The following is a 25,388-nucleotide window of genomic DNA, read 5'->3' as shown; positions in this document are numbered from 1 at the left end:
TACTGGCCATCACGATGCTTAACCCTTGAGTACGTGACAAGTGGTATCAGAGCAATGGTTTATAAAAATAAATAAATAAATCATCATTGGAGCATAGGACACACACACATTTAAGAAGTAGGATAGCAGGTAATTAGTCCCTAAATATTATATTTTGTTAGTCGATTTAATTATATTATAATTTTATATGATTTTATATATATAATTTTTTTTGTGCATAATTTGTGAAGGATATTAGATATAATTTATATTTGTTATAGCAGAAGAAGGAAAAGAAACAAAAGGGTGTCGGGCTCAAGCATCCATAAAATTATAATATAATTAAATACGTATAATTTCCAGTTCAGTATTTAAAAAATAAATTCATTTCAACTTTTTAAAAGTGAGTTCAAATTATAAAGATACTAATTTTGAAACTATTTTCCATCAATGAAAAGTTCATCTCAAATTTTTTCAACTCTTGCATATGATTCTGTCATTGTGTTCTCATTTTATTTTTTTATTTATTTTTATCGTAAACAAAATGAGTGAAAAGTTTTTAAAGTCACCAATTGTTTCTCATTTTGGTCCAAAATAATTTTTGACAACTAGACAGTGAGTTGTTTTTGGTAAAGTTTTTTTTTTAAGGTAATATTTTCTATCGGATTAATCATCTAATGTGTATTTATCAGAGTGCGCGGCAGATAGCTTACACATACGACAAATTTCGAGGATGAAATTTTTAAAAAGATGGAAGATTGTAACAATCCGAAAATTTAAGTTATCCCTTAAATTTTACACTCACTACTAGAAATATGACTTTTTGCGTCTATATTTTTGCGACTGATTATTTAACCGTCGCAAAAAATCAGTTTTTACATTAAAAAAAAACACAAAATCATTTAACCCAATCGTGTTCTCCTTAACTTAAATAAAATAAAATAAAAAAAAAATCATCTAAAGCTAGACCTATCTCCCCCTTTCACTCTTATTTCCCAAATTTGTCTCCAACGGTGGTGTACCTCATTTCCTGTTGTTGCCTAATCTCTCTCTCTCTCTCTCAAAATCTCTCTCTCGCTCGACTCTCTCTCGCTTGAATCTCACTGTCCAAATCTCTCTCGCTCGCGTAAATTTGAATCTCGCTTGAATCTCATTCTCAAGATTTGAAGATTTTGATCTATTTGTTGATGAAGATTTGAAGATTTCGATAGGCTATTGATGAAGATTTCGATCGATTCATAATCGAGATTCATAATTGGTAAGCTACTTTCTGTGTATGAATCCAACTCTCTGTCTCTCTCGGTAATCTAGCGTGTTTGTTTCATGCCTAGTTGCTGAATTTCTGTGTTGGTTTATTCTGAATTTCTGTGTTGATTTCGATCGTTCTTTAATCTGTGTTTTTGATTTATTAGGTGATTCATATTGTTTTTGCTAATTTAAAGTTATACACATAGATAGAGACATGATTTCGGTGATTGATCTTGTTTTTGCTAATTTGTTGGCTTATTTCTGGTGTTTTACCAGATTCTATGAATGAATATTAATCATAGAATATTAATCAAAAAATGATGAATGAATAGGGACTATAGAACTGTATGTCAGTCGTAATCACTTTTCATCTCTTTAGGTGGTTTCTGGAGCCTTAAGTTGAAAATAATACCAAAACTGCCTCAGGATCAAATAGTCATGAAGGCCTATAAAGAAAAAAAAAACAGATAGGAGGAAGAAAAACTCCATTAATACCAGTTGTTGCTTATGCTGGCAAGGTCACTTTAAACTGGCAAAGCTGCAAATGGCCGGTGTTTCAAAGAATTGCAGAATTGGATCAAAAGGCAAAAACAGATGAAAAGGTTAACAGTTGTGAAGGGATGGTTATAGAATGAAGAAAAGTCAATGAAGTTACTATAGAATTGGTTATGTTGAAGTAAATTAGTCCACTTTTCTCTGCACATTATAATCAATCTGTCCGATCTACTACTTCGATAGCTTTTCAAGGAAAACTTCTCTCTCACACGTTTGTGCGCTCATTTGTTTGTTTTTCATAGTGTTTTGGGGGCTGATATATATATATATATTGTTGGGGGGGTGGGGGGAAGGGCAGTTTGTGGGGGAAGGGGGTGCTGCAAAACCAATGGGCTACGCATTGGGGGTAGCCCTCTCAAATACGTAAAATTTCTCAAGCCTGTTGGAAGCAGGACTCAATCTCAAATCTTTGGATGACTAGGATCATGTTTGGATGATTAGGATCATACTGGATGGCCAACTGTCCTTTACGAAACTTTTCTAATTGTTTCTCAATATTTTGATTATTGTGCTTGGATGCCCCTTGTATACTTACGACCTTTTATGTTTGTATTTATCAATTTTAGGCTGGCAACCTGGAATCCCAGAGATATCATCTGTTTGGGATGAAGATTGGGATAAGTTCAAAGATGAAGGTAGAAGACATTTTTAGTTCTTGACATGAAGCTTCATGAGCTCTTGTATTTTTTTCTTTTCTTTTGAAAATGCCTCAATCTTTTATTTAATAACGCAAGAGTTGACTGGTAAATCTATGAATTGCATATACATCCTGATGCATTGTCTGTTACTTCCAGGATTTTCATTTGATGTTGCCATGCCGCCCGAAACCAAATCCACTTCTGCCGAGAAAGAAAATTATTCTCCGAATGGTAGTTTGTCCCCTGATTTGATGTCACATGCTGATGACAACATGTCAGATAAACTTTTCAGTAAAGGTGAACATGCCTTCGAAAGTAAATCAGCATACACTCATAGTGAAGATGAATCAGGCAAAAGTCCATCTAGCAGTCCAGCAAGACATACAGCATTCGAAAGTCCATCTCGAGAATATTCAGATAACCATTTCAAAAAGAGCCCCAAAGCAGATGCGAAAACCCATAGGTATGGGGGTTGATTTGTATTTTTTTTCTCATCACTTCTCATACCTGTATGTTCCTTACATAATTTTGGTGGTTCTAAGTCTTATCCTTTGTGAACAGAAGTTTTGATGAGCCATCCTGGGGTACCTTTGACAATAATGATGATGTAAATTCGGTGTGGGGTTTCAACCCTAGTAATCCCAAGGTAAGTTTGGCTATTTTAAATGCACATTTTTGTCCCTCATTATACTTGAGAAACTTGGTAATCAGCAAGTGAAATATTTGGCTCATTTTGGCTGGTCCATAAAACACTTAATAGGGAAGTCCCGTGACACTTGTATCGAAGGCATTTGGCGATGTATCTATTAGCAAACACATGTCATAATGAGGTAAACGAAGGTTGCCTTGTTCTAAATGGTGGAAGGTTATAGAAGATAAGGATTCCTATGTTTTAAGACCCGGGGTAGATTAGTCTGAATATGTGATATAATTTTGGAAGTATAGTCTCATTGGTATAATTTGTGGTGTGGTTGTCTATTGTCTCTCTATGACTTGCCAATCTGGCAATGCAGAGAGGGTGGTGATCTTTCTATCCTATGACCAATAACATGTTCTCTTTGTTAACCATCAGACCTAGTGGTGGAGGGAGTATGGGCCCAAGAGGGCCACATGCCAAAGAAAGAAAGAAGCAGCATATGGAAATTATGAGCTTGAGAGAGAGAGGTGCAATACTTACAAATTGACAAATTTTACGTTTTATCAATTTGTATATATACATATGGAAATTATTAACACGTTATACTAACATATTGTAGGTATCAGATGCATCTAGTGGGCAACAAGCTTCAAAAGAAAATGAATAGGTATGCATTTCTCTGCGTTTAATGAATTTTTCAGCTTATTATGAATTAGGTTGCCTATTTCTCTGAGAGTCGTTGTTATGGAATTAGCATTTTAAATCAATTCTTTTTGGGTGTATGTATGGCCTCAACATTGTTTAGTAGTTTTTTGTGGTGGCAATTGTGGTATGTATTTCCCTCTGCATTGGTGGTGTTCAGGTTCGATCTTTCTTTGTCTCGCAAAGAGATTCATTATGGTGCTCATGCCACATCAGAGCAGGTAATGCAACCCTGCTGTGCAACTGTCACATATGAATATCTCTTTGGAATACTACTCTTTTCCCTTATATTTCTGCTTGTATTTATGATATTTGCTGTGTATGAAGTTCTTGAAGGATATCACTATATTTCCCCATGTATTATGTCGTATTAGGTCAGAAATTTATCCCTAGAGCCTATCATATGAACCAATCTGGTACTGCAAATGGGTTTTCTTCAGACTCTGTAATCCGATTCAATTGCAAATAGGTTTTCTTCAGAGACATCATCTTCTTCTCCTTGTCCTTGTACATTCCATTCTCTTCCTCTCTTATCAGGTCCAATCTCTAGGTAATCTCTCTCTCTCTCTCTCTCTCTCTCTCTCTGTTATATGTATGTGTGTGTGCTGTTTGTTCAATTTGGATCCCTTATATTGTTCAATTATCAGTGAATTCGTATCTATTTTGAGAATGGGTCTTTTTCTTGGGATAGTGAACAGAAGTATTAATTAAACTATGATTCTAGTGTCTCCTGTTTGTCTGTACTGATTGCTGCGATATCTTGCCATTTGAAAACATTGACTTGCTGAATACCAGTTGAATTCATACTTTGTTTAATATGTTTATTATGCTAGTCTGCACATTGGCCTAAACCAATCAAACAATTTCTGAATTAAGTTTATTATGACAGCAATGAACTGTTTCTGAATTATGTCCCAGATTAGATGTTGATGGCACCAGAAAATGACTTTTAGGAAGTAAGACAATTATTTTTAGGCATCCTTATAGTCATTCAATTAGTCATGAGTTAGTGCTGATGGAGACATGGGGTAGCATCTATGCTTAGTTCAAGTTAGACTTCTTTAACGGAGTGCTTAATTGAGGCATGTTTCTTTAAAAGAGAACATCTATGAAGCAGCAACTACATTGTTATTAGAAAAGGGATTCTGGGATAATAAAGCTGAAAACCAACTGCATTGTTCCATAGATGAAGAGGACAAAACAGTCCATTTGAGCACTGGAGGGAACAGATTGCTTGGAGTTCTATAAGAGTTATAACCAGATCTTTCAAATCATTCCCAAGGGACAGACCAAAGTGGTGAAAATTACAATAGAGTATGAGAAACGAAATAAGGATGTCCCTGATCCATAGAAATATCTGAACTACTTGATTAATTTCTTTAAAGATGTTGATTCTAAGCTCTAGTGTTGATGCTTCCTAGTTTCATGCTTATGACAGTACAAAAAATTAAGGTTTTAGAGACTAAAATTTAGGGACAAAGTGTGGTTTGTCTGGATCTAACATTTAGAGATTAAAGAAAATAACACCACTACTTTCACATTCTCAAACATGGCTAAGTGTGGTTTGTCTTGTACTTGATTCGGTTTTGACCATGTGCCTGTAGAATTATATTAAAACCGTGGCAGGTTTTGCACTGCATATCTCGCTGTTAAATTTGTAATAAGAAATATATAGTCTCCTGTTGTTTGAAATCTGGATTGTGACATGTTACCTTTTTTCAATCTAATTGCACTATACTCAGAGGAGTGATTAAAATTGATAATTTTTATTTTGGCAGTGTATAATTTTTATCATTAATGCCTGAAATTTTTGTTGCATAGGTGCAATGTGGTGATGTGGAACTTGAAAAGAAAATTGATGAGAAGATTGGCCAGTTCTGGATTGTATTTTTTTCATAAAAGAACTTTTCTCAAGTTTTTAGTTGTAATAACTTTCACATATGGCTCAAATTTTGAGACTCAAATGGAATGTTCAATTAAATTATAATGCTATACTGTCTGAATTCTTGTCATTGCTATTCCTAGAGTGCTTAACACTACACTTTCTTTCTTTTTTTTCTTTTTTTTTTTTTTTTGCGACGGTAACAAGATGGCCGTCAAAAATCATGTTAGTGTTTTTTTTTGTTTTTTGCGACGGCAAAGTAGCGGTCGCCATAAGTAGTTTAGGCAGTCGCAAATAATTTGCGACCGTTGCTTTGCCGTCGCAAAAAGTATTTGCCACCCCCACATTCGCGACCCTGTTTGCCGTAGCATGGGCTGTCGCAAAAAGTCTTTTGCGACTGTTTTTTATTATTTGCGACGGTTTATAGCGGTCGCAAAAAGTGTTTTTTTTAGTAGTGACTAGTATTATGGTTGTAAGTGATAATATATTATTAAATAAATTATAATAAATACATAATCTAATTTGGCATTGGATTATCAAATATGGGATTAATTAGGAATTATTATTTGAGGCCAAACTAACAGAAATATGGAATTATAATACTAATTGAGCCATATTAAAGTTAAAGATAGTAAATAAATAAATATAATAATAATAATAATAATAATAATAATAATAATAATAATAATAATAAAAATAATAATAATGGGTGTGGTAGTAAAATAAATAATTAATTTACTGTTGGTATATGATAGAGTGTAATTTAATTAGGGATTAATTTATGTATATAATTATATTAAAAAATTGAGCCAAAGTATAATTATCTTAAATATTTATTAAAGATAAGTATGAATCTATATAATTAATGGACGAATCTGTGAGAGGATACGCAGGTCACGTATGCTCTTACCTCTTTATAAATAGGGAGGAGTGATCAACTTAGGGGAAAGAAAGGGAAAGAAAGAAAGAGAGAAAGGAAGGAGAGAGGAAGGAAGGAAAGAAAGAAAAGGAAAGAAAGAAAGAGAGGAAGGAGAAGGGAAAGAAAGGAAGAAAAGGAAGGAAAAAATAATGGAAGCCGAGAGGATCTTTGGTAATGGAAAGAAAGAGTAAGGTACAACTTTTAAGGTGAGTTATATTATACCTTGAGTCACCATAATATATTTTACGTATGTTTTGACTTACCATAATTTATTTTATACAAGTTATGTTTTATAAATCATATTAATATTTCAGTTACGTGGATTATTTTCTAAGCCCTATTTGTATAAAATGAAACAGATGGATATGTTTGTTTATATTTTAAAGAATATTTGACAATGACCTTATAAACAATTATGTTTTGTAAGTATCACCACGGGAGTCCCACGCCTTGGGGGACTTAAATAACCATTGCTTTCTGTTTGGTTACTCTATGGCCCTCTATTGCCATGGATCCATTGACCTCTGTTCTGTGCGGAGCAAAGTGCTCTGCAGAGATAAGTGTTAGATTATTGTGGGAGCTACCTCTATAATCCGCACGAGTCACCTCTTGAATAAGTACCTTTGTATTGCTATGAATCCATTGACCCTCTAATTTCTAGTACGGAGCTAAGTGCTACACTATTTTGGGAGCCACCTCTAGAGTTCGTACGAGTCACCTCTTGAGTCCATACGCAAAGTGCTGCGTGGAGATAAGTGCTACACTATTGTAAGGGCCACCTCTATAATTTGTACAAGCCACTTCTTGAATCCGTATCTCAGTTCTGACTGTCACTCCTGTGACTTCTGTTCTATTCTGTTTGGTACTGTGGTTATGGTTATTTATTTACATAATCTCAGTTTGGCTACTTAAATGATTATTTGTTCAGACTAAGTTATCTTAAATATTTTAGTTACATAACTATTCATGGTTATTTTGTGTCCTTTATACTCTTGGCATAATATTTCTCACTCTACCATGTGCTTATAGCTGTTTACCAATTTTTAGGAAACAATGCAATTTAGAAATAGTTTTGGAAAGTCTTAGAAGCGGGACTGCAGAAAGACACACACAACACTTTTATGATATGTTTATATGTAAATATCGGCCTTTTTGGTCAATAAATTTTGTAATAAAAATAGAAGCTCCAATGATTATTTTGGTACCCTCACTTAAATATTATTTCCGCTCGCGTTTATTAATTTGTTTAAGAATTGGCCGACGGTAACCTCAGTTACTGGCCATCACGATGCTTAACCCTTGGGTACGGGGAGCGGGTCGTGACATGTGTTGTGGGCATACATGACATCTCCTAGGTCAAGTATAGGGATCACTCATTATGCCTTAGTATATGGGCATAATGTAGTACTGCCTGTAGAAATCAATATTAAGTCCTTAAGGGTAAAATGTCAAGACCAGTTAACTACTCGGCGATATCATCAAAGCATGTTCTTGGAATTAGAGAATGTAGATGAAACTAGAATTTTGGCATTAAATAATATCCTCTTCCAAAAGAAAAAGGCAGCCAAGAGTTATAATAAAAAAATTAAGCACATTAGCTTTGATGAAGGTGACTTGGTATGGAAGATAATACTTCCAGTAGGTATTAAGAGCCAGAAATTTGGCAAATGGTCACCTAATTGGGAAAGGTCAAAGTCCTTCCTGGGGGAGCCTGCCATCTGAGAAATTTAAATGGTTATGTGCATCCCAAGAAAATTAATGGCAGATACTTCAAGCCTTATTATCCAACTATGTGGGAGACACAAGAAGTGTGAGAAATGCTAAGTAAGGATAAACAAAAGAGCATGAAACACTCAAATAATAAATAAGGATTTCATTTCATAATGAACTAAGTACATGAAGCCACAAATTGGCCCACAAATCAGTACAATGCTTCAGTTGTTCCCTTACAATTGATTCGTTACTCCTAAGGGATGGGAACAACTGAATGACTGTAGCTATGTCCTGCTTTCTATTAGCCAGTCCCTGGTTAGTAATTTGCAGCTTTTTAGCATTTCGATCTAAGGCTAGATTGGCTGCGGCTAGCTCCTCTTCCAGTTGGGCTTTATTCTCCAAAAGTTGGGTTCAAAACTAGAAGGCATCAGAATGTTGTCCCTTTAATTCAAACACATCAGCATGTATATGGGAGACAAACTCCTTATCTTTCAATAGTTTCTCTTCTGTAGCTTTGGCCATCTGGCAGATATTGACATAAAAATCTAAGGTGGCTGCTACTTGGGATAAGTGACTTGAGAAGGCCATGTTGGACTGCTCAAACACTTTGCAACACTTAAGGAAACCATTTTTAATAATAGGCTTTTGTAAGACTTCAAATGGAATCCTTGAGAATGATTGCAGAAGGTCCAAGTGAGTGCCCAAATCCCTTTGAGGCAAAGAAGCTTCGGTGGTAGTTGAGGAGCTTTCAATAATTTCCAAGAGAGAGTCTGCAAGGACCAATGGCTTAGTCTCACTGCTTAGTGCTTGAACTAGTGAAGATATGCCAAATAAGCTGGCCAGTTGAGCCTCGAAGATGTCCATCTCTTCCTCTGATATTGGCAATACAGAAGAGTCACTAGTTGAAGGAAGAGATGGAAACCTAGGGATAGGAGAAAGAGTGGAGGAGTCCCTAGTAGTGTCCATTGTCCCAGCCACCAGCAAGTCAAGGGAAGAGGGACTGGAGCTAAATAGTGAGAAAGAAATTGGTGAGCCACCAATGTCTTCTTTGCTAGTACCAGTTACCATTAAAGATAAAGTGACAACTGGAATTCTCTCAGGTGATAAAGGGGCAGCCAAGACTATAGGAGGAGTAAGATGAGATGAGAGGAAAGATAGATGGGCAGAAATGGAGTTAAGCCTGGGTATAAGAAAGGTGGGATGCTTTGCTTCAAAGAGGAAGGCATGGGGAGTATAGAGCTGGGAAGTGGAAACATTATTTGAATGGGCTCTATACTCATTGGCACTTCAGTATGAGCCTTTCTTGTTCCTTTTGAGGCTGAAAAAGCCAATGTCTAAGGAGGAATGACTGCTGCTGCATAACAAAAAATAGAAAGAAAATGTTAACTTTTTGTAAAGTCCTGGAGAGGGGATTAAAAGGAATTACGGAAAAATTACCAGCTTCAGAGGTTGTAATGGTGATGATTGAAGAACTGTGAAGGGCATAGAGCTCAGTAGTTTGTTTCTTCCTTGTAGCCTTCTTTTGTATTGCTTCAGCAGCAGCAACCTTTTCTCTTTACATTTGTTGCTGTCTCCTTTTCTCAAACCTATAGAAAACAATAATTTCTTTGGAATGCTCCTGCTCCATTGCCTTGGCAGCTACCTTATGAGTAAGGTCCTGAGAAAAATCAGTAGGAGAAACTGTCATTTTCTTCATCCTCTTAAGTAGAGTTTCTTTTTCCATTGCCGCTTCCTCATTTTCTGCGGGGATTTTAGGTGCTTCTTCTTTAGGATCAAACAAGACTTTCCTTTTCCTCTGTTGTTGTTACTTGCCCTTAAGAATGCTCAAAGCTTGAGCTCTGTAAAGGGAGTCTTCCTGTGGCTCTCCCGCACCAAGAATATAAGCTATAAGTAAATAAGCAAGGCATCATAAAAGAAAGACAAAGGGAAAATAGAAATTCATACCTTTCTTTGAAGTAGCCCTGGTGACTCTTGGATGAGACGAGACAGTAAGAGCAGACACGGGGACAGTAGGAGTAAAAGTTGGAATGACAGGGGCAGTGAAGGCAATAGTAGTGGTCCCAGTCTCTTTGGACTTAGCTTGAGAGGGCACATCTAGTTCTACTAGTAGATCCCGATGAGAGATAGCCAGAAACACCTCCATATTGGCTGTCTACCAATTCTGGTACCTCCTCAATGCAGTGCTGTGTGGGATGAAGGAAGTGAACTTGAATTCGACCAAGTCTTGTATCAACTTAGAAGTTGCCTTATCCAGCCTAGTTCTTGGCACCTTCAGCTCTCTGGTTGCAAGATTGGTGTTAGTTTGACTATAGAGAGGAACATAAATTCCTTGAGTAAGCCCAAATTGCCTAGCAAATCGGACAGGGCAGTAGGGTTTAGCGATGCACTTATAAGCTTGAAAGTTCAAGGTACCAATGTAGAGCTCCCTTGGAATCAAAATCGAGGCTCACATATCCTTATGAATGGGGTTGGAGCATGTGCTGTCAGCCTGGAAAGTCCTCAGCCATGTTGGCCCTGTGTTAGCCGCAAAGGGGCAGAAGAAGGTGGAAAGAGGGGAAGCTAGAAGTTGATGGAAGAAAGTAAGGTAATAAGCAAAGCTAGAAGGGTAAAGTAAAACTCTGGCATACTTCATTCCATAGGTGGTAGGGTCTTGCATCAAGAATCTCAAGTACCTAGAACGCAAGTCGGTGAAGTAAGCGAAAAGCCAGAGTTGCAACACCCAGAGTGGTCCTCTTTGGTTGGCATCAAGGGGTTTCTCACAAAACTGAGAACAAGCTCTATATACATGACCTAGTACATAAGGAGCCAAGGATATCTTCTTAGCCGAAGTGAGAGCCTTAGCAAGAGAGGCGAATTCAGGCATAATCCTCTATGAGGAGGTACAAAATAAAATTTACAGAGCCAATATAAGAGAAAAGAAAAGAACTCGCGATCGGTCACAGGACCTTCCTTTCTATTCTCAGACTTCACAAAGTCACTAAAGGAAGAAGTCAGAGGGGGATAGAGAAAAGGACATTAAGATCAAGATAATCAGGACCGAAGGGAGTATCAGTGGGTGAAAACCCTAGAAGATGACACATGTCAAGGACAGTGGGGGCCATCATGCCACACCGAAATTGAAAGAAATTGAAAGCCGGGTTCCAAAAACAAAGAGCAGCAGGTATGAGAAAATGGTCTTCAGGAATGGAAAACTTGGTTAATCGAAGGGTGTCAAGGAGACAGAGTTCTTGGAGGTCCAGCATCCTGGCAAGAACAACTCGGTCGTACCATTCCTCTCTTTTTGGCCTCAATGTGGGCCAGCAGCGATGGAGATGGTTCATCTTCCAGCTTACCTAATCAAGGGCACCCTTGTAAAGAAGGCATTGATCTTCTAAGCACGGATATAGAGTAAAGAGTTAGGTGGGGGCTTCTCTGAAAATGGGACCAAGAACAATTTTCCCTTGAGCATGGTGTTGGGGAATAAAGATGCGCCCATCGATAGCACACCGTTCACCAGCCTTGTATTTGTCATATTCTTCATTAGTGATTCTCCTCAAAGCCACAGATGGGCTCACACACTCGACAACTGGCATTTTGGAAGAAGAAGCCATTAGCAAGGAATTGAAAGAATAAAGTGAGCAGAAGGGCAAAGAGCTGCAGATAGGAGCAATAAGAGTGAACGAGAAACTTTGGACAAGCGTATAAATAAAGCGCGAGAAGAGGGGGTTTTTAAACCTTTCTGTCTAAAGCTACCTATTTAATATAACGGGTTAAATGGACTTAGGTTCTAACCCATGTGTGATTAAGGCTTTTATTTTAAATCCCTTGAGAACACAAGGAAGAAGACTATCTCCGAGCCAGTATGTAGATACCTTATGAAGGAGGGAAACACATTTCAAATACCCAGCTTGGCTTAGAAAAGTGTTAGTTAGCTTCGAAGCCAGTTTTTAAATACTTAGCTTAACTTTGAAAATAGGTAATTAGCTTCAAAGCCAGTCTTATACCTTGAATTCAAGCATAGTTAAGATTTGCTCACTTCAAAAATCCTAGAGTTGTGTTTTTTTTTTTAAACTTTCCAACAAAGGAAGTTTCCTTTGAAGGAATCTTTGTAATGACCTATGCTTAGAATATGGTTCTTGCCTATTCTTTCAGCATAAATAAGCACTATGAAACCAATTCTTGGTTAAGTAGCATAGAAAGACCAAGGGCCAAAGGACTTATCTTGCACTTTTGCTTAGATAAGACCATTCGAAGGCGAAAGTGGTCATTCTAAAGAGAAATTTCATGTTTCGAAACACCTTAGCTAGGCCTCGAAGCAAGATTGGTTAGTTCAAAGCTGTTATTTCACAGATTACACACAGATTATTAACCATACGATTGGGGTATGAAAACCCAAGGCATATATGAACACTCCTTTGAGAAATTCCATGCTTCGAAGTACTTAAAACCAGACATCAAAACAAATTGGTTGCTTCGAGGCTGTTATTCACAGATTACATAGACAGAATAAGGAATAAAGCCATATTCACCATGCAATCGATCATATAATTAGAATATAAAACTAGATCATGACAGATGAGATTTGAAGAACTCAGTTTTATTGATATGCAATATGTACATTGGGAAAACCTACTTGGTTACATTCTCAATTTCATAAAAATAAGGAATTGACAAAGTCACAAGATCATGAAGCTTTGTCTAGCAAAATTCAATAAATACATACTATTTTCCTAACCTATCTTCTATCCTATCTAAATTTGGTTTATCTAACTGATGAGCCCTTAGTTGGAAGAAGAGGATCCTGGGCCTTCATTTCAAATGTTGTTTGTTTAAGAGCCTTATTTGTTTCATCCATTCCTCCTTTCTCGTGTGCATTGCCTATAATGGCATCTTCTCCATACTCTGAATCTTGGTTCTTAAAGTCTTCATATTCTTCAAGAAGATTCTCTGCTAGTACTGAATTTGAATACAAGCGGCAGAAGTGGTCTCCAACAACTCACTGGTAATAGAAGCGTTTGTGTACCAGTTGAGTAGAAAAGGAAGTTGATCCAAGAAAGTATGAAGCTTTGCCTAGGCTATAGGGTTAAGGATTTGGCTTCGAGAGATAAAATCACAAGACCACAATAAGTTCTTGTGAGGAATGTCATCTCGAAGGACCTCAAAGGATAACGAGAAGAAAGTGGCAAGCAGAGTCTGGGCTCTATATTGTTGGTAAGTAGTAGGAAGAACTGGGGCTTGGTAGGGAGCAAAATGCTAGCTCTCGAAGAGGGTGAGTTTCAGTTCTTCAATCCAGTTAGGATTGGAGGGTAGGAAAGGAGCAGTTGGGTCCTCTCTAAATGAAAGTGGGAACTCAGGCTTGTTCATACATTCTAGCCAGTCAGAGAAGCAAAGTTTTGCTTTTTTTGGCTAAGAGTGAAGGACTAATTCCAAAGGATTCAACAGGGTGTGGAGTCCTTCACACTATTCTAGACGGTAAGGTAGAAGTATACCATGTCGAAAGCAAGTTGTCCTCAAGGCTGCGAAGACGGTCAAAGGGTAGGTATGGATAGACTACAAAACTACGAATGGAGGGCTTAATTATAGTGAGGTCATCAAATTCAGGAAATCGATGGTGGATTCGTTCCCTTGTTTAAGGTTGAGTGGGTGTAGGCCAAGCATCCCAGCCAGTATTTCCAGAAGACAAAGAAGCAGCCTCATCCCATGCAGAGAGTTTCGAAGCACATAAAGAGATCCATTTGTGCAAATGTTTGGTCCAGTGGTTTGTATGGTGCAAGCGCTTCCATAACTTGTATAAATGGGGGCAAATAAATGTAGCCAACAAATGTATGAAGGTTCTTTCGAGGTTGGTCATCATTGTCACATGCCTCCTTGTATGCTCGATCAATGTAAGAGCAAGTTTGGTTAGCCATTAGAGATGTATCAATCCCTTCGTATTTCGCAAATGATAGAGGGAATGTTCAAAGCATAGGGAAGGATTTAATGAAATTCAGTGCTTCATTTCTAAGAAGACGGTTATACTTCAGCCAAGTCCATGCATGTCCTAGGACGTGGGCAAAGTGCACTAGTTCATCACAAAATATTGAGTATATTAGCGCGGGGGATAATGTTGGCTATATATTTTGTATAAACCAATCACAGCTTAACACGTGGCATGAAAAGGATAATTTGGGGAGTTAATACAAGTCTCCAGCCAGTGACAGACACGTGGCGGTTCATATTGGTAATAATGGATCTGCGCAGCATTGGAATAACTAAAAGGTGCAAGATGACGTGGCCCAATGGTTACTCACAAATTCAAATTCAAATTTAGGAGGAAAGCCTAACTACAAGAATGGTGTAGTAGGATTAACTGTGAGAGAGCATGATCAATAATTGTGAGAGGATATTTTGACGGTTGGAAACCCACTTCGACGGTTGTCACTGGAGAGTATAAATAGAAAAAAAAGGCCCTAGAATGAAAGACCCAGACTTAGATCCAGAAACCAATTTATTTACTTCTTATTTCCTTCCAGTTTTTACATTTTTAGTTCTTTACATTTTCAGCACTTCAATTCCTGTATTGCATTTCATTTCCTAGGAGTAGTTTCAAGTAGTCGTTGCTGTAAATCTTCTCAAGGCTGGGTCATTTCATTGTAAGTTCCTATTTACTCAATGAAATTCAATTTTTGAATTATGTCTTATGAATTTCTCCTAAAACAAGCCACCAGTAAAAGTTCTCTTCATTGAGGTTGAAAGAACTTCAACACAATCGTCTGATAATTGGTTGGCAATTAAATTCTGTAAAAACTGATTGATCCTTACTAGCACGCTTAGATTTACACTATTAACCTTCGAAAGCCAAAAAGTTAATAATATCAATATTAAGATATATTTATATCTGACAAACTATTTAAGACCAGATCAGGTTGGAACTTGAATAAAAAATTGATGGCTTATTAAAAATATTTAATAATTATAAATTTAAATTTGATCAATTTTTCATTTAATTTTTTTCATAGTAGAATTAGGTTTTTTTGATAATTATAATTTATAGTTCCAATTTTTCTTTGTATTTTTTTTAAAATATTTTGAAATTATATATAATTATAATTTCTTTTGAACTTTCCTTTTCAATATCAAATTAGTTATAACTTGAATTACATATAATTTATTTTTGACTTCTCATCTACAAAAACTAACAATGAACATAAATTATTTTTTGAACATTGTAAAAAATAAATAAAGATATATATTATCAATAATAATAACAACAAAATATATTTTTATTTATCATGTGATATCTCACCACTGCGTTGATAATAGATATTAATAATAAAACTCATTACAATAATACAGTAATAATATATCAGATGATAAATGATATGTGATCACAATAATTTTTTATTGTTACACAAAAGTACCCAAAATGATATATATAAAAATAATATATAATCCATATTCAATTTTCATATAGTAAAATTCACACTTAATCTCAACAACACATTAGTTTTCTAAATAAATTCATCACCCAAACTATCTACTATTCTTTTAAGTAATATTCACCTTTTCAAAACTCACACCCAAACAATACTCTGATCGAGCTCATCATCATCATTGTTGTTGCTATGCTCACTGCCTCCACTAACCACTATGCAACTCTGGCATAGTTTTTTATCTTTGCAAATTTAAAACAACAAAGTTGGGAAAATAAAAAGGTATCGTTAGAGTTTTAAAGAGTTAACAATAAAAAATGAAAAAAAAAATGTGTGGTTTTAGTTTTTCTTATTCCATATATGGGTAATTTTTTTTTTTAAATCCATAAATTATGAAATAGTGTTCATTATTTAAAATTTTATTTATTGATGGGTGAATCAATTAAATGTTTTAATCTTTTACAAATAAAAAAAAAAATTGAAAAATTTGTTTAAGAAATTTTTATAAAAAATGGCCAAATCATAAAGAACAATATAAGACGCTATATTATATTAAAAAACTCATATCTGCATTATCAATTTACATATATGAAAAATAATAATAACAACAATATAAAAAAATACACAAACATCCACCAAAAAAATAAAAATAAAAGTTCAAATTAACTCCCAAAACAAAGATAGTTAAACAGATATATATATATATATATATTGTAAATATATATATATAAACAAATAAACTTGAAATAAGTTTGGACTATTGACAAAGAGAGAGACTAATGTTTGTATCATTACATTTGGAGAGGAATTGGTCGGGCTAGAAAAAAAAAAAAAAAGGATCAAATATTGGCTATTTTAAAGAGAAAATTGTATTGAAATTTTAATTTGATTGGGTTTCTAAAATTTTAGGATTTATATTATTTTCGGAAAGGATGAGGGTGTCTTACCATATTATTTTGAATTTTAAAATTCAAAATCATAGATAATTAGTGCCTTTTTTTTATTGTTTCTTTATTTGAATTGTTTTGATGAATATTAATTTTGAAAAGAGTGAGGGTGACTTATCATATTGTTTTGAATTTTAAAATTCAAAATCATAGATAATTAGAGTTTTTTTTTTTGTTTTTGGGTTTTTGACTTATGGAAATAACCAATAGAGTTTTTTTTTTTAAAATTAAAAATTAACAAAATTAGTTTGGGAGTTTGGAGCTCCCACAATCAATATTCTTAAAAAGTCCTTTTTCCTTATATAATATATATATATATATATATATAGATAGATAGATTTATCTATTTTACTAGATTATAATTCTTCCAATAATTATATGATGCCACTACATGTTTTAAATACATTAATTTAGACATTAATTGGTGTAAAAAATGTATTTATGACACGGGTAGGCTTTGATGGCTTGAAAGATGTGATTGCGTTGCAACAATGCTCAAGCGAAGATTTGTTTGGCTCATCTTTGAATCTTTCTTTAATCCTTTTTTAATTTTTTATGATCATTTTTAATTGACATTTATTTTTTAGATGTTAGAACTGGGTTTGAATTCTGTCGAAACAAAAACAACAATAAAAAATACAATAAATTTTACTTCTTCAATAGCATAAGAACAAAACAACAAAATTCATTAATGAATAGGTAAGCCAATGGGTACTAAAATGCTGTAATGCTATAAAACCGAATGAATTACACATCAACTACTCACACCACATATTAGAGCAAAGAACAAGAACGGATTAATATTTCACAAACGATCATTCACTTGTTTGTTACATATATATCCATAAACAAACATCCAACCGAAAACTTTTATTAATATTTCACAAACGATCAATGCAGAGTCCACTGCATCCGATGCTAAGGATTTCATGTCTTTCTATTCCTCCATTTTGATGACGTATCGAATGCTTTCCCCTTTTTTCATGTATTCGAAGGCCTTGTTGATCTCTGAGAATGGGACTTGACGAGTGATGAACTTCTCCAGTTTAAGTTCCTGCAAAGTCAAAAATTTAGGCAAATAAGAGTTACACATTTCGAGCTTTCATACACACTATGGGCATAGAGATTTGCAAAGTGGGATTCAGAAACTCACTTTGTTCATGTATTTTTTGACAACAGAAGGAATGTCAGATCGGGGTTTGTAGTTTCCGAAGAAAGTGCTCTTAAGTGTCCTCCCAGATCGGGGTTTGTATGTCTTGAACACAGCATCTTTGTGAGGGACTTCCACAAGAACAGCAACACCCCAGCCCTAAAATGGCAGGTTGTAGTCTATCAGCATTCAAAATGACATATATACATTTATATGTTGTAGTCTAGAACACCACTTTGTTGCCAATGAGAAAGAGGGAAAAAAAAGTGCTAATCAAAGTGGTGGAAAGTAGGGGAAACATACATCATGGACACATTCAAATGCCGAGGTCATGGCCTCAGTGCTTCCAGTACATTCAACGCTTCTGTCCACTCCTCCCTTGGTCATCTCAGAAATCACCTGAAGAGAAAGTCAGGAAGAAACTTGATCAAATACTTGAAAATGAAAGGGAAGATTTTACAACTACAAATGAGAAGTGTAGAACTGTACCTCTTGAACTGGTTTGTCGTAGTCTTTGGGGTTTACAAATTCTGTCACACCAAACTTCTTTGCTGTTTACCCAAGAGACGGAATGAGAGAGAAATATTTAATATTAGAAATTAAAGTCCATTATATTTTAACTGCAATGTGGATCAAAATGATTGTGTCTTTACTCTTGTATTATATGATGACTATTATTATTCAAGAAATGCTCGATGATGACAAAATGGAGGTTACATGTAGCCTATGTTGCAAGTTTCAACCAAATTTAGATGCAATTGGCCCATCAAAATCAGCAAATGCCTACCGTTCTCCTGTTTGGTTGTGTTTTCATCATTTTTAGTATTTTCAAAACAAGAACAATGAAAAGTTCAAAAATACTCATTACTTTTCATGTTATGATGTGACACTTATCATATTATTAAAATGAAGTGGATCTTTTCTCAAATTCTAAAGTTCCATTATTACAAGTCAGATTAGTTAGCAACAAAAGTTTACAAATTTTGCTAGTTATAGTCTAACATTTATCCAAAAAATAAAACTGGTTTTGAAAAATATTTCGCCAAACAAAGAAAACAAAAAATAGGGTCCGTTTGTTTTCAGAGGTAGAATGGAGGGGATTCATAGTGAGGGGATTAATAGTGAGAGGATTGTTAGTGAGGGGATTATGTAAAATTGTGTTTGTTTTGATGATAGTTGTTAGTGTAGGAATTGTTAAATTATTTTTATATAAAATAATAAAACAAATAAAAAAATATAAAAAATTATACATTAATATTTTAAAAAAAATTCCCAATATATAAAAAATAAAAATAAATAAAAAAATTTCTAATCCCCTCACTATTTTTCTAATACCATCTCTACTTCCTCCTTCCCAATCCCCCTTCCAAGGCCTTTACTAATACCAAGGGATTAAGAGTCCCCTCCCCATCTCTCAAAACAAACACCCCATATAGTAGTCCCACCCCATTATCAATCCCAATCCCCTCCCTATAACTCCAAACAAACGGGGCCTAGAAACTCAACCAATTTAGAAAAGTTGTGAAAGAAACGCATGCTGGTGCAGGGATTTAAAGAATTTAATGGAACAAAGATGCAATCGACTAGGACAGATTATAAATGCAAGTAAGAAATGATGCAACAACGCAAATACTGTAGTTAGTTTTATGAAAGTAAAATTGTATCAAACACTACTGTAAATATAATACTTCCTAGTCCCACTATGTGATCACCTACCTTGTTCAGATCTGTTAGAATTCAAATCCACACCAATAATCCTTGAAGCACCAGACACTCTGGCTCCTTCTGCAGCCTAATCACACAAAATTACCATCAAATATAATATCGATCAGATACATTTGGCTAACAGAGACACTCAATAATCATATTTATAAGGCAATTAGAGAAGAAGAAAAAAAAGAAAAAAAACTCACAGCTAGGCCTACAGCTCCCAATCCGAAGACAGCCACAGTTGAGCCCTTTTTTGGCTTGGCAACATTCACGGTGGCACCAAATCCTACCCAAAACAAAATCCATTTGTTTACTAACACAATATGAATTGAATGGTCCGGCAATGATCAACTCTGTAATCAGTTATTAGAATCAATAAGCCTTTAAATCATTCATCTGAATTTTTTTGAAAGCCTTCTTATTGGATGATCATGGTACTTTCCAAAACACAATCAATCCCTTGAAATCTTTTGATAGAAGCTTGTTGATATCTTCTTATTATAATGCAAATTGATGGCACAAGGCAAACGCAAAAGGGATTGACATTAAAATTAGATTATCAAATTAATGGCACAAGGCAAACGCAAAAGGGATTGTTGTACCTGTGGAGATTCCACAACTAAGAACACAAACTTTCTCGAGAGGAGCGAGGGGGTCAATCTTGGCAAGACAACCAACGTGGACTACCGTGTACTGGCTGAAGGTGGATGTTCCAAGAAAATGGAAAATTTCTTTACCTTTGATTGTGAATCTTGATTTTTGATCATGGATCATCACTCCCCTGTCTGTGTTGATCCTAAGGAGATCACACAAGTTGCTCTCTTTAGATTTACAGTGAGCACATTCCTTGCATTCCCCTGTAAAGACTGGAAGGACATGATCACCCGGTGCAAGATCAGTCACTCCCTCTCCTACACTCTCGACAATCCTGCAAATCCACAAAAATCAACAAAATTCATATTTTCAATCCATAATTAGATAACCCATTTCATTTTAGGCTTCAAAAATTAACAAGAACAAACAATTTGATTCAAATTAAGATTTTCTTGGAAAGAAATCAACTTACCCTCCTGCCTCGTGGCCGAGGATTCGAGGAAAGATGGGGTTTTGGCCCTGCAAGATTGAAAAGAACCAATGGTGGCTTGAATTTATTGAAATTAATGTGGAATTTTTATATATAATTTGAAAAAATGAGTTACCTTGGCTTCCCAGAAGTAAACATCAGTGTGGCAGAGAGAGGTATACAGGATCTTCACACGAGCCTCCATCTTCTGCGGTGGCGCCACCTTCACTTCTTGTATCACCAGTGGCTCCCCTGCTTTCCATGCCACAGCAGCTGCCACCAAAAAAAAGAAAAAAAAAAAAATTGAAGAAAGACTTTGTTAACCAATCATTTTCAGAAGTAGAAACAGTTTGATTTTTTGAAGAACTTGCTGAACTGTTTCTGAAAACTGTTTTCGAAAAAAAATTGATTCCAAAATCAATGATGATGATATTATACAAACCTTTGCAGCGAATGAATTGACCAGCTTTGTTTGTCATCTTTCCTTGTTGCCTGAAAATAAACTGAGACTTTAAAGCTTTTGTTGTGTTTAGAACTTTCTGTATGCAGTTGTTTGTGTGAGATGATGGAAAGGCTCTACTCTAAATGGGTTATTTATACTATGAGTGGAACATAGTAAATGAATAAGAGCTCTGTACAACAAAATATAGAAAATATTTTTCGAAAAATGTTTCTGCCAAAACAAACAAAGCATCAGTGTAATTTGCCTTATTTATTTATTTATTATTTTAGCATTTCACTTTTAATTTATCATAACTACTCGATTTTTGTAAGGCAAAATTCTAAGAATATTATTTTTGATTAATTAAGTCTAAAAATAGAAATTTACTTGTTTTCAGCCTTAAACAGATAAAATAGGAGAAGGATCCCTCCAATCCAAAATCTGGACTGGAGGGTGCTTTTTGGGCTTTTGGGATCCATTACGGGTCCCATTTCAATCCGAAACATTCATTTTGTAAAACACTTTATGTATTTCATTCATAAAAAAATTAGGTCGATCCGATAATTGTAATTTATTCAATTTATTGTGTTTACTTCCAAAAGGGAACACATCTCATTAACCAAATCAATTATAACTTCATCTCATAATAATACTCATGTGATTGGAACCCATTAGTTACCCCATTAAGTTTTTCATTGAGATTAAGGTTTTAAGTTAGTTAGTACAAGCAAGTAACATGAATAAATTAGCATAAAGTGTAAGCATCATTGAAGGACTAAAATAAAGGATATACAACTATAACATGTGTAATATCATACCAAGCCATGATCATATATTAATAAGCATATTCATAAATATAAGAGCATAAAATACCAATGCCAACAGAATTTCCAAATTCAGTACCACTTAAATATTAAGATCAAAAGGATCATTTCAAATTTTTCTCGAACTCGTACTTCCTATGGTTCGTAGAGAATTTAATCTAGTTTCCAGAATATGTTTCGGAGATGGAATAACTTTTCTAGATTTTTAGTTATTTAAGAAACATTCCAGCACTATCCAGATTCGTCAACAGTTATGAAAATCAGATTTTCTCACAAACCGCTCACTCTTTTTGGATGAAACTAATTTTTATTGAAATCTAACTCTTTAAGGAAGATTTTGACATAAACCTAAGTCCAGGAGATTTTTCTACATTTTTCTATAATTTTTAAAAGTTGGCTGTAAAACAAGGTTTTTATGCACAATACTTAAAATAAGAATGTTGGTGAGGAAAGAGGCCAACTAAAGAAAATTTTTGACTTCTTTTGTGATGAAAACATACGAAATAATGTATCAATAACTCAGATTTTTAAAGAGATGGTGTGCCTTTGGAAGTAATGTAAGATATGAGAAGAAAAAGGTAGTTTTGCATCTATTAAGAGAAAATATGAGTAGAAGAAGAATCAAGCCCAATTCATCAACTTTGAACACATGAACACCATTAAAACACATCTGAAAATATTATTTTAAGACTCTAATTACATGTATTTGAAAAAGGAAAATCAAGGAAAGAGTTGTGTAGTGGCTTACTGGAGGCTTGATTGCATTGCTAGCTGCCTCATTCTCTTTCTTTCCTATCCTCCACCAAGATGAGTGTCTTTCCTCTCTTTTCTTTCAACCGTGTCTAGTGTGTGTGTTGTTCTTGTGCGAAAAATGCAAAGGATGAGGTTTCTTTTATAGGAAAATTGGTGCAAAAGGTCCATTTGACCCATTGGTTGGAATTGGATTGGATATTTTGAATTTAGTTTGAATTTAATGGAATAGTGGAAGATTAGAGGGCTTAGCTGAGTACTTAAGCATGATCTTGTTAGGGCTTTATCTTAATCAAACCAACCTAGTTACAAATACAATGTATGCGAGAACCCGAATATAAAATAAAGTAAATAATTAAATAATAATAATTTTACAATCTCAAATATCTTGATGGTGAATCCTAAGGTGTAAATTAAATATTATTGGAGGGTCTTTTAATTAATTTTAAAACCTAAAATAAATTTATGGTCGAAGTCTTTAATTTAGAGACAAGATTTATTATTTAAAAATAAATAAATAAATAAGTGTCAAATTAGTAAGCATATGTTAATCTAATAATATTTGTATTTTATTTAAATTAATGGAGGGAAAAAATAAATTAAAACAAAAGATAATATTTAGGACCTTTTGTGTAGATACATATGTAACCCTAGGTTGCCTAATATTATTTATAGCAGCAGCAGGAGCCACCACGGGAGAGAGAGAAAGGTTGAGAGAAAAGAAGAAGAAAAATTATGGTTGCAAACAAGGAAGAACTTTTGGGTGTGTGTGGTAGGTTTCTAGCTTTCTTCTTTCTTTTATTTTTGTTCTTTATCCTTATTCTATTTTATAATTTAATTCATTGATGGAAGGGTTGAAGGATTATGTATTTTGTATATATATATACTGTTAAGAAATCTGAGGAGAAAAATTGGTGCGTAAAGAATTTGTGTAATTCTTAGTTTAAAAATTCTGTACAGAACCACAAACTTTAAAAATTGAGGAATCATACCAAACGGATGAATTTTGAACTAAAATTTGTACAGTATATTAATTACATATTAAATTGCATATCAGAATTTTCTCATAATTTTTGGGAGTCAAAATCTATAATAACTGCTGCATTCAATTCTGTCCAGAAAACTGGTTTAAAACAGTAACTTCATAAGTGTTTTTCTCTTTGGGTATAAATCCAAAAATTATCAAATCAGTATAATTAAAATAGGTTACAAGTCTAGTTTCTTAAATTTTTGGCCTTGCATTAATTTCTTGTGTATACTAAGAGAACCATTAATTTGTTTAAAATGCTGCAAAAAACAACCTATTTGGGCATAATTAATTGTAAATAATTATTTTGATAAGAAAATCAAGTAAAACCAATTGGGTTTGAAACTTAGGATATATTAGTTGATATCTGGAGGGTTTTGGAATTTTTCAAATAGCATGGAGTGGGTTTTTAATTTTCAAAGTTACCAAACAGATTGGTAAAACTTGTTTAAAATTTTGTTTTATCTTAAAGTTACTTTTAGTTAAGTTACGATCGGAACCCATGTCTTGGGTAATTTTAGACCTTGAAGAACATGAACTTAGGTATTATTTAAGAGTAACGGTGAGTGGGGTTGGGCTGTGTTAGTGCGCTTTAGTTTGGGATTACGTAATTCTTATTCTTTAGTATTTTTAAATTAGTAGTGATGTGTAGTTTTCGTACTTGGTTCAGGGAACTAGTTAGACTTTTATACTCTATTCGAGGATTACATTGTTTCGTTTTCAGGTGAGTAGTTTCATGCTACAGATTTTTATAAATGTTCCCCTACCCTGAACTATTGGAAAATTAAATCGTTGTTTCAAGACTAAACTGTTTTGATAAATTATTATATTATCAATGGAATCAAATTATTTCTGAAACATGTGTAAACTTGGCATACTGTAAACTATTTGTTTTGGTCTCATGTTTATAATGGTGAACTACCATGTTTTGCGAAACTGATGTGTATTAATTATTGGGACCATCTATATATTTTAGTCCAGGGAAATTATTTCACTGTGTGTGGTGACTCTGGCCACTAGGGATCAGATTTGGGTTGGGCCGTGATGACTCTAGTGCTCAACGATTGTAAGGAAAAGACCTAGGTTAAGCTAGGTGACCTTCAATCGGATCGTCTTAGAGAAAAGGCCCGGGTTGCCACCCTGAGAATGACTCTTAGTTCGGTATCTGATCCAACGAGGCTTATGGCCTTGAGAACTGAGAAAATTATTGGTGTTCATGTTGTAATTTGTTTTTAGCGGAAAATGTCATCTATCATGTTCTTGAAAGACATGAGTACTTTAACTATTGAACTGTGAAACCTTCTTTTTGAAACAGATTGTCTTTACCAAAGTGTATGCCAATCTAGTTTCTGTGATATATATCTTATTTTGGAATTGATCCCTGTTTTCAAAACTGTATATACTATCCATGCTTATCAACTGACCTAGTTGTTTATCATTTCTAGGTGTTAGAAGGACTTAGGGTGGACTCATGGCGTAGTGCGACTCAATTGCATGGACCTCTAAGACATTCATTTATTTTGTTTTAGATTGTTATGTCAAGTTTGTGCATATTTATTTTTATTTTTATTGGGGTTCATTTAGGATTATTTTGATATGTGGGTTGTTTATATCCCATAAGTTTGGATGGTTTTGATTACGGTTGGTTTTGCCGTTTATAATTGTGGCATATCATTGGATTGAGTTTTGGTTTATTATTGGACTATTGTTTAGTTATTCAATGTGTTTATGGATTCGTGTTTAGGCTTATGTGTGCCTTGGGCTAAGGCCTTGTGGGCCACGGCTGGTCATACCCGGGTTTGGGGTGTGAC

General features: G+C 34.6%; 1 protein-coding gene and 1 long non-coding RNA gene across 2 annotated transcripts; one reads left to right on the top strand and one right to left on the bottom strand.

Moving 5' to 3' along the window:
- Positions 1-2,016: 2,016 nt before the first annotated feature.
- Positions 2,017-3,165, top strand: LOC114289125 (uncharacterized). The gene is made up of 3 exons (XR_014331763.1): positions 2,017-2,417; positions 2,577-2,883; positions 2,982-3,165. It is a non-coding gene; the product is annotated as an uncharacterized LOC114289125 (long non-coding RNA).
- Positions 3,166-17,323: 14,158 nt separating this feature from the next.
- Positions 17,324-22,858, bottom strand: LOC114289115 (alcohol dehydrogenase). Its single transcript, XM_028232771.2, has 11 exons — positions 22,549-22,858; positions 20,977-21,026; positions 20,671-20,807; positions 20,538-20,584; positions 20,074-20,399; positions 19,675-19,757; positions 19,478-19,553; positions 18,251-18,312; positions 18,065-18,160; positions 17,765-17,920; positions 17,324-17,665 (listed from the first exon to the last, which is right to left on the bottom strand). Exons 1-11 carry the CDS (start codon positions 22,578-22,580, stop codon positions 17,549-17,551), a joined length of 1,182 nt encoding a protein of 393 aa, XP_028088572.2. The 5' UTR covers positions 22,581-22,858; the 3' UTR covers positions 17,324-17,548.
- Positions 22,859-25,388: the final 2,530 nt, after the last annotated feature.

This window comes from Camellia sinensis, chromosome 6 (genome assembly GCF_055761805.1).
Source record: "Camellia sinensis isolate YWXY chromosome 6, ASM5576180v1, whole genome shotgun sequence".
Lineage (NCBI taxonomy): Eukaryota > Viridiplantae > Streptophyta > Magnoliopsida > Ericales > Theaceae > Camellia > Camellia sinensis.
Note: the sequence above shows the minus strand (reverse complement) of the source record. Positions and strands in the feature narration are given on the sequence as shown.

Excerpts from the sequence above, each read along its gene's own strand:
- LOC114289115 (XM_028232771.2), bottom strand. The coding sequence starts at position 22,580 with ATGAGGCAGCTAGCAATGCAATCAAGCCTCCA. Across the intron at positions 20,585-20,670 it reads TTTACTTCTGGGAAGCCAAG|GGCCAAAACCCCATCTTTCC; the intron begins GTAACTCATTTT and ends TCAATCTTGCAG. Across the intron at positions 17,921-18,064 it reads CATTTGAATGTGTCCATGAT|GGCTGGGGTGTTGCTGTTCT; the intron begins GTATGTTTCCCC and ends CTGCCATTTTAG.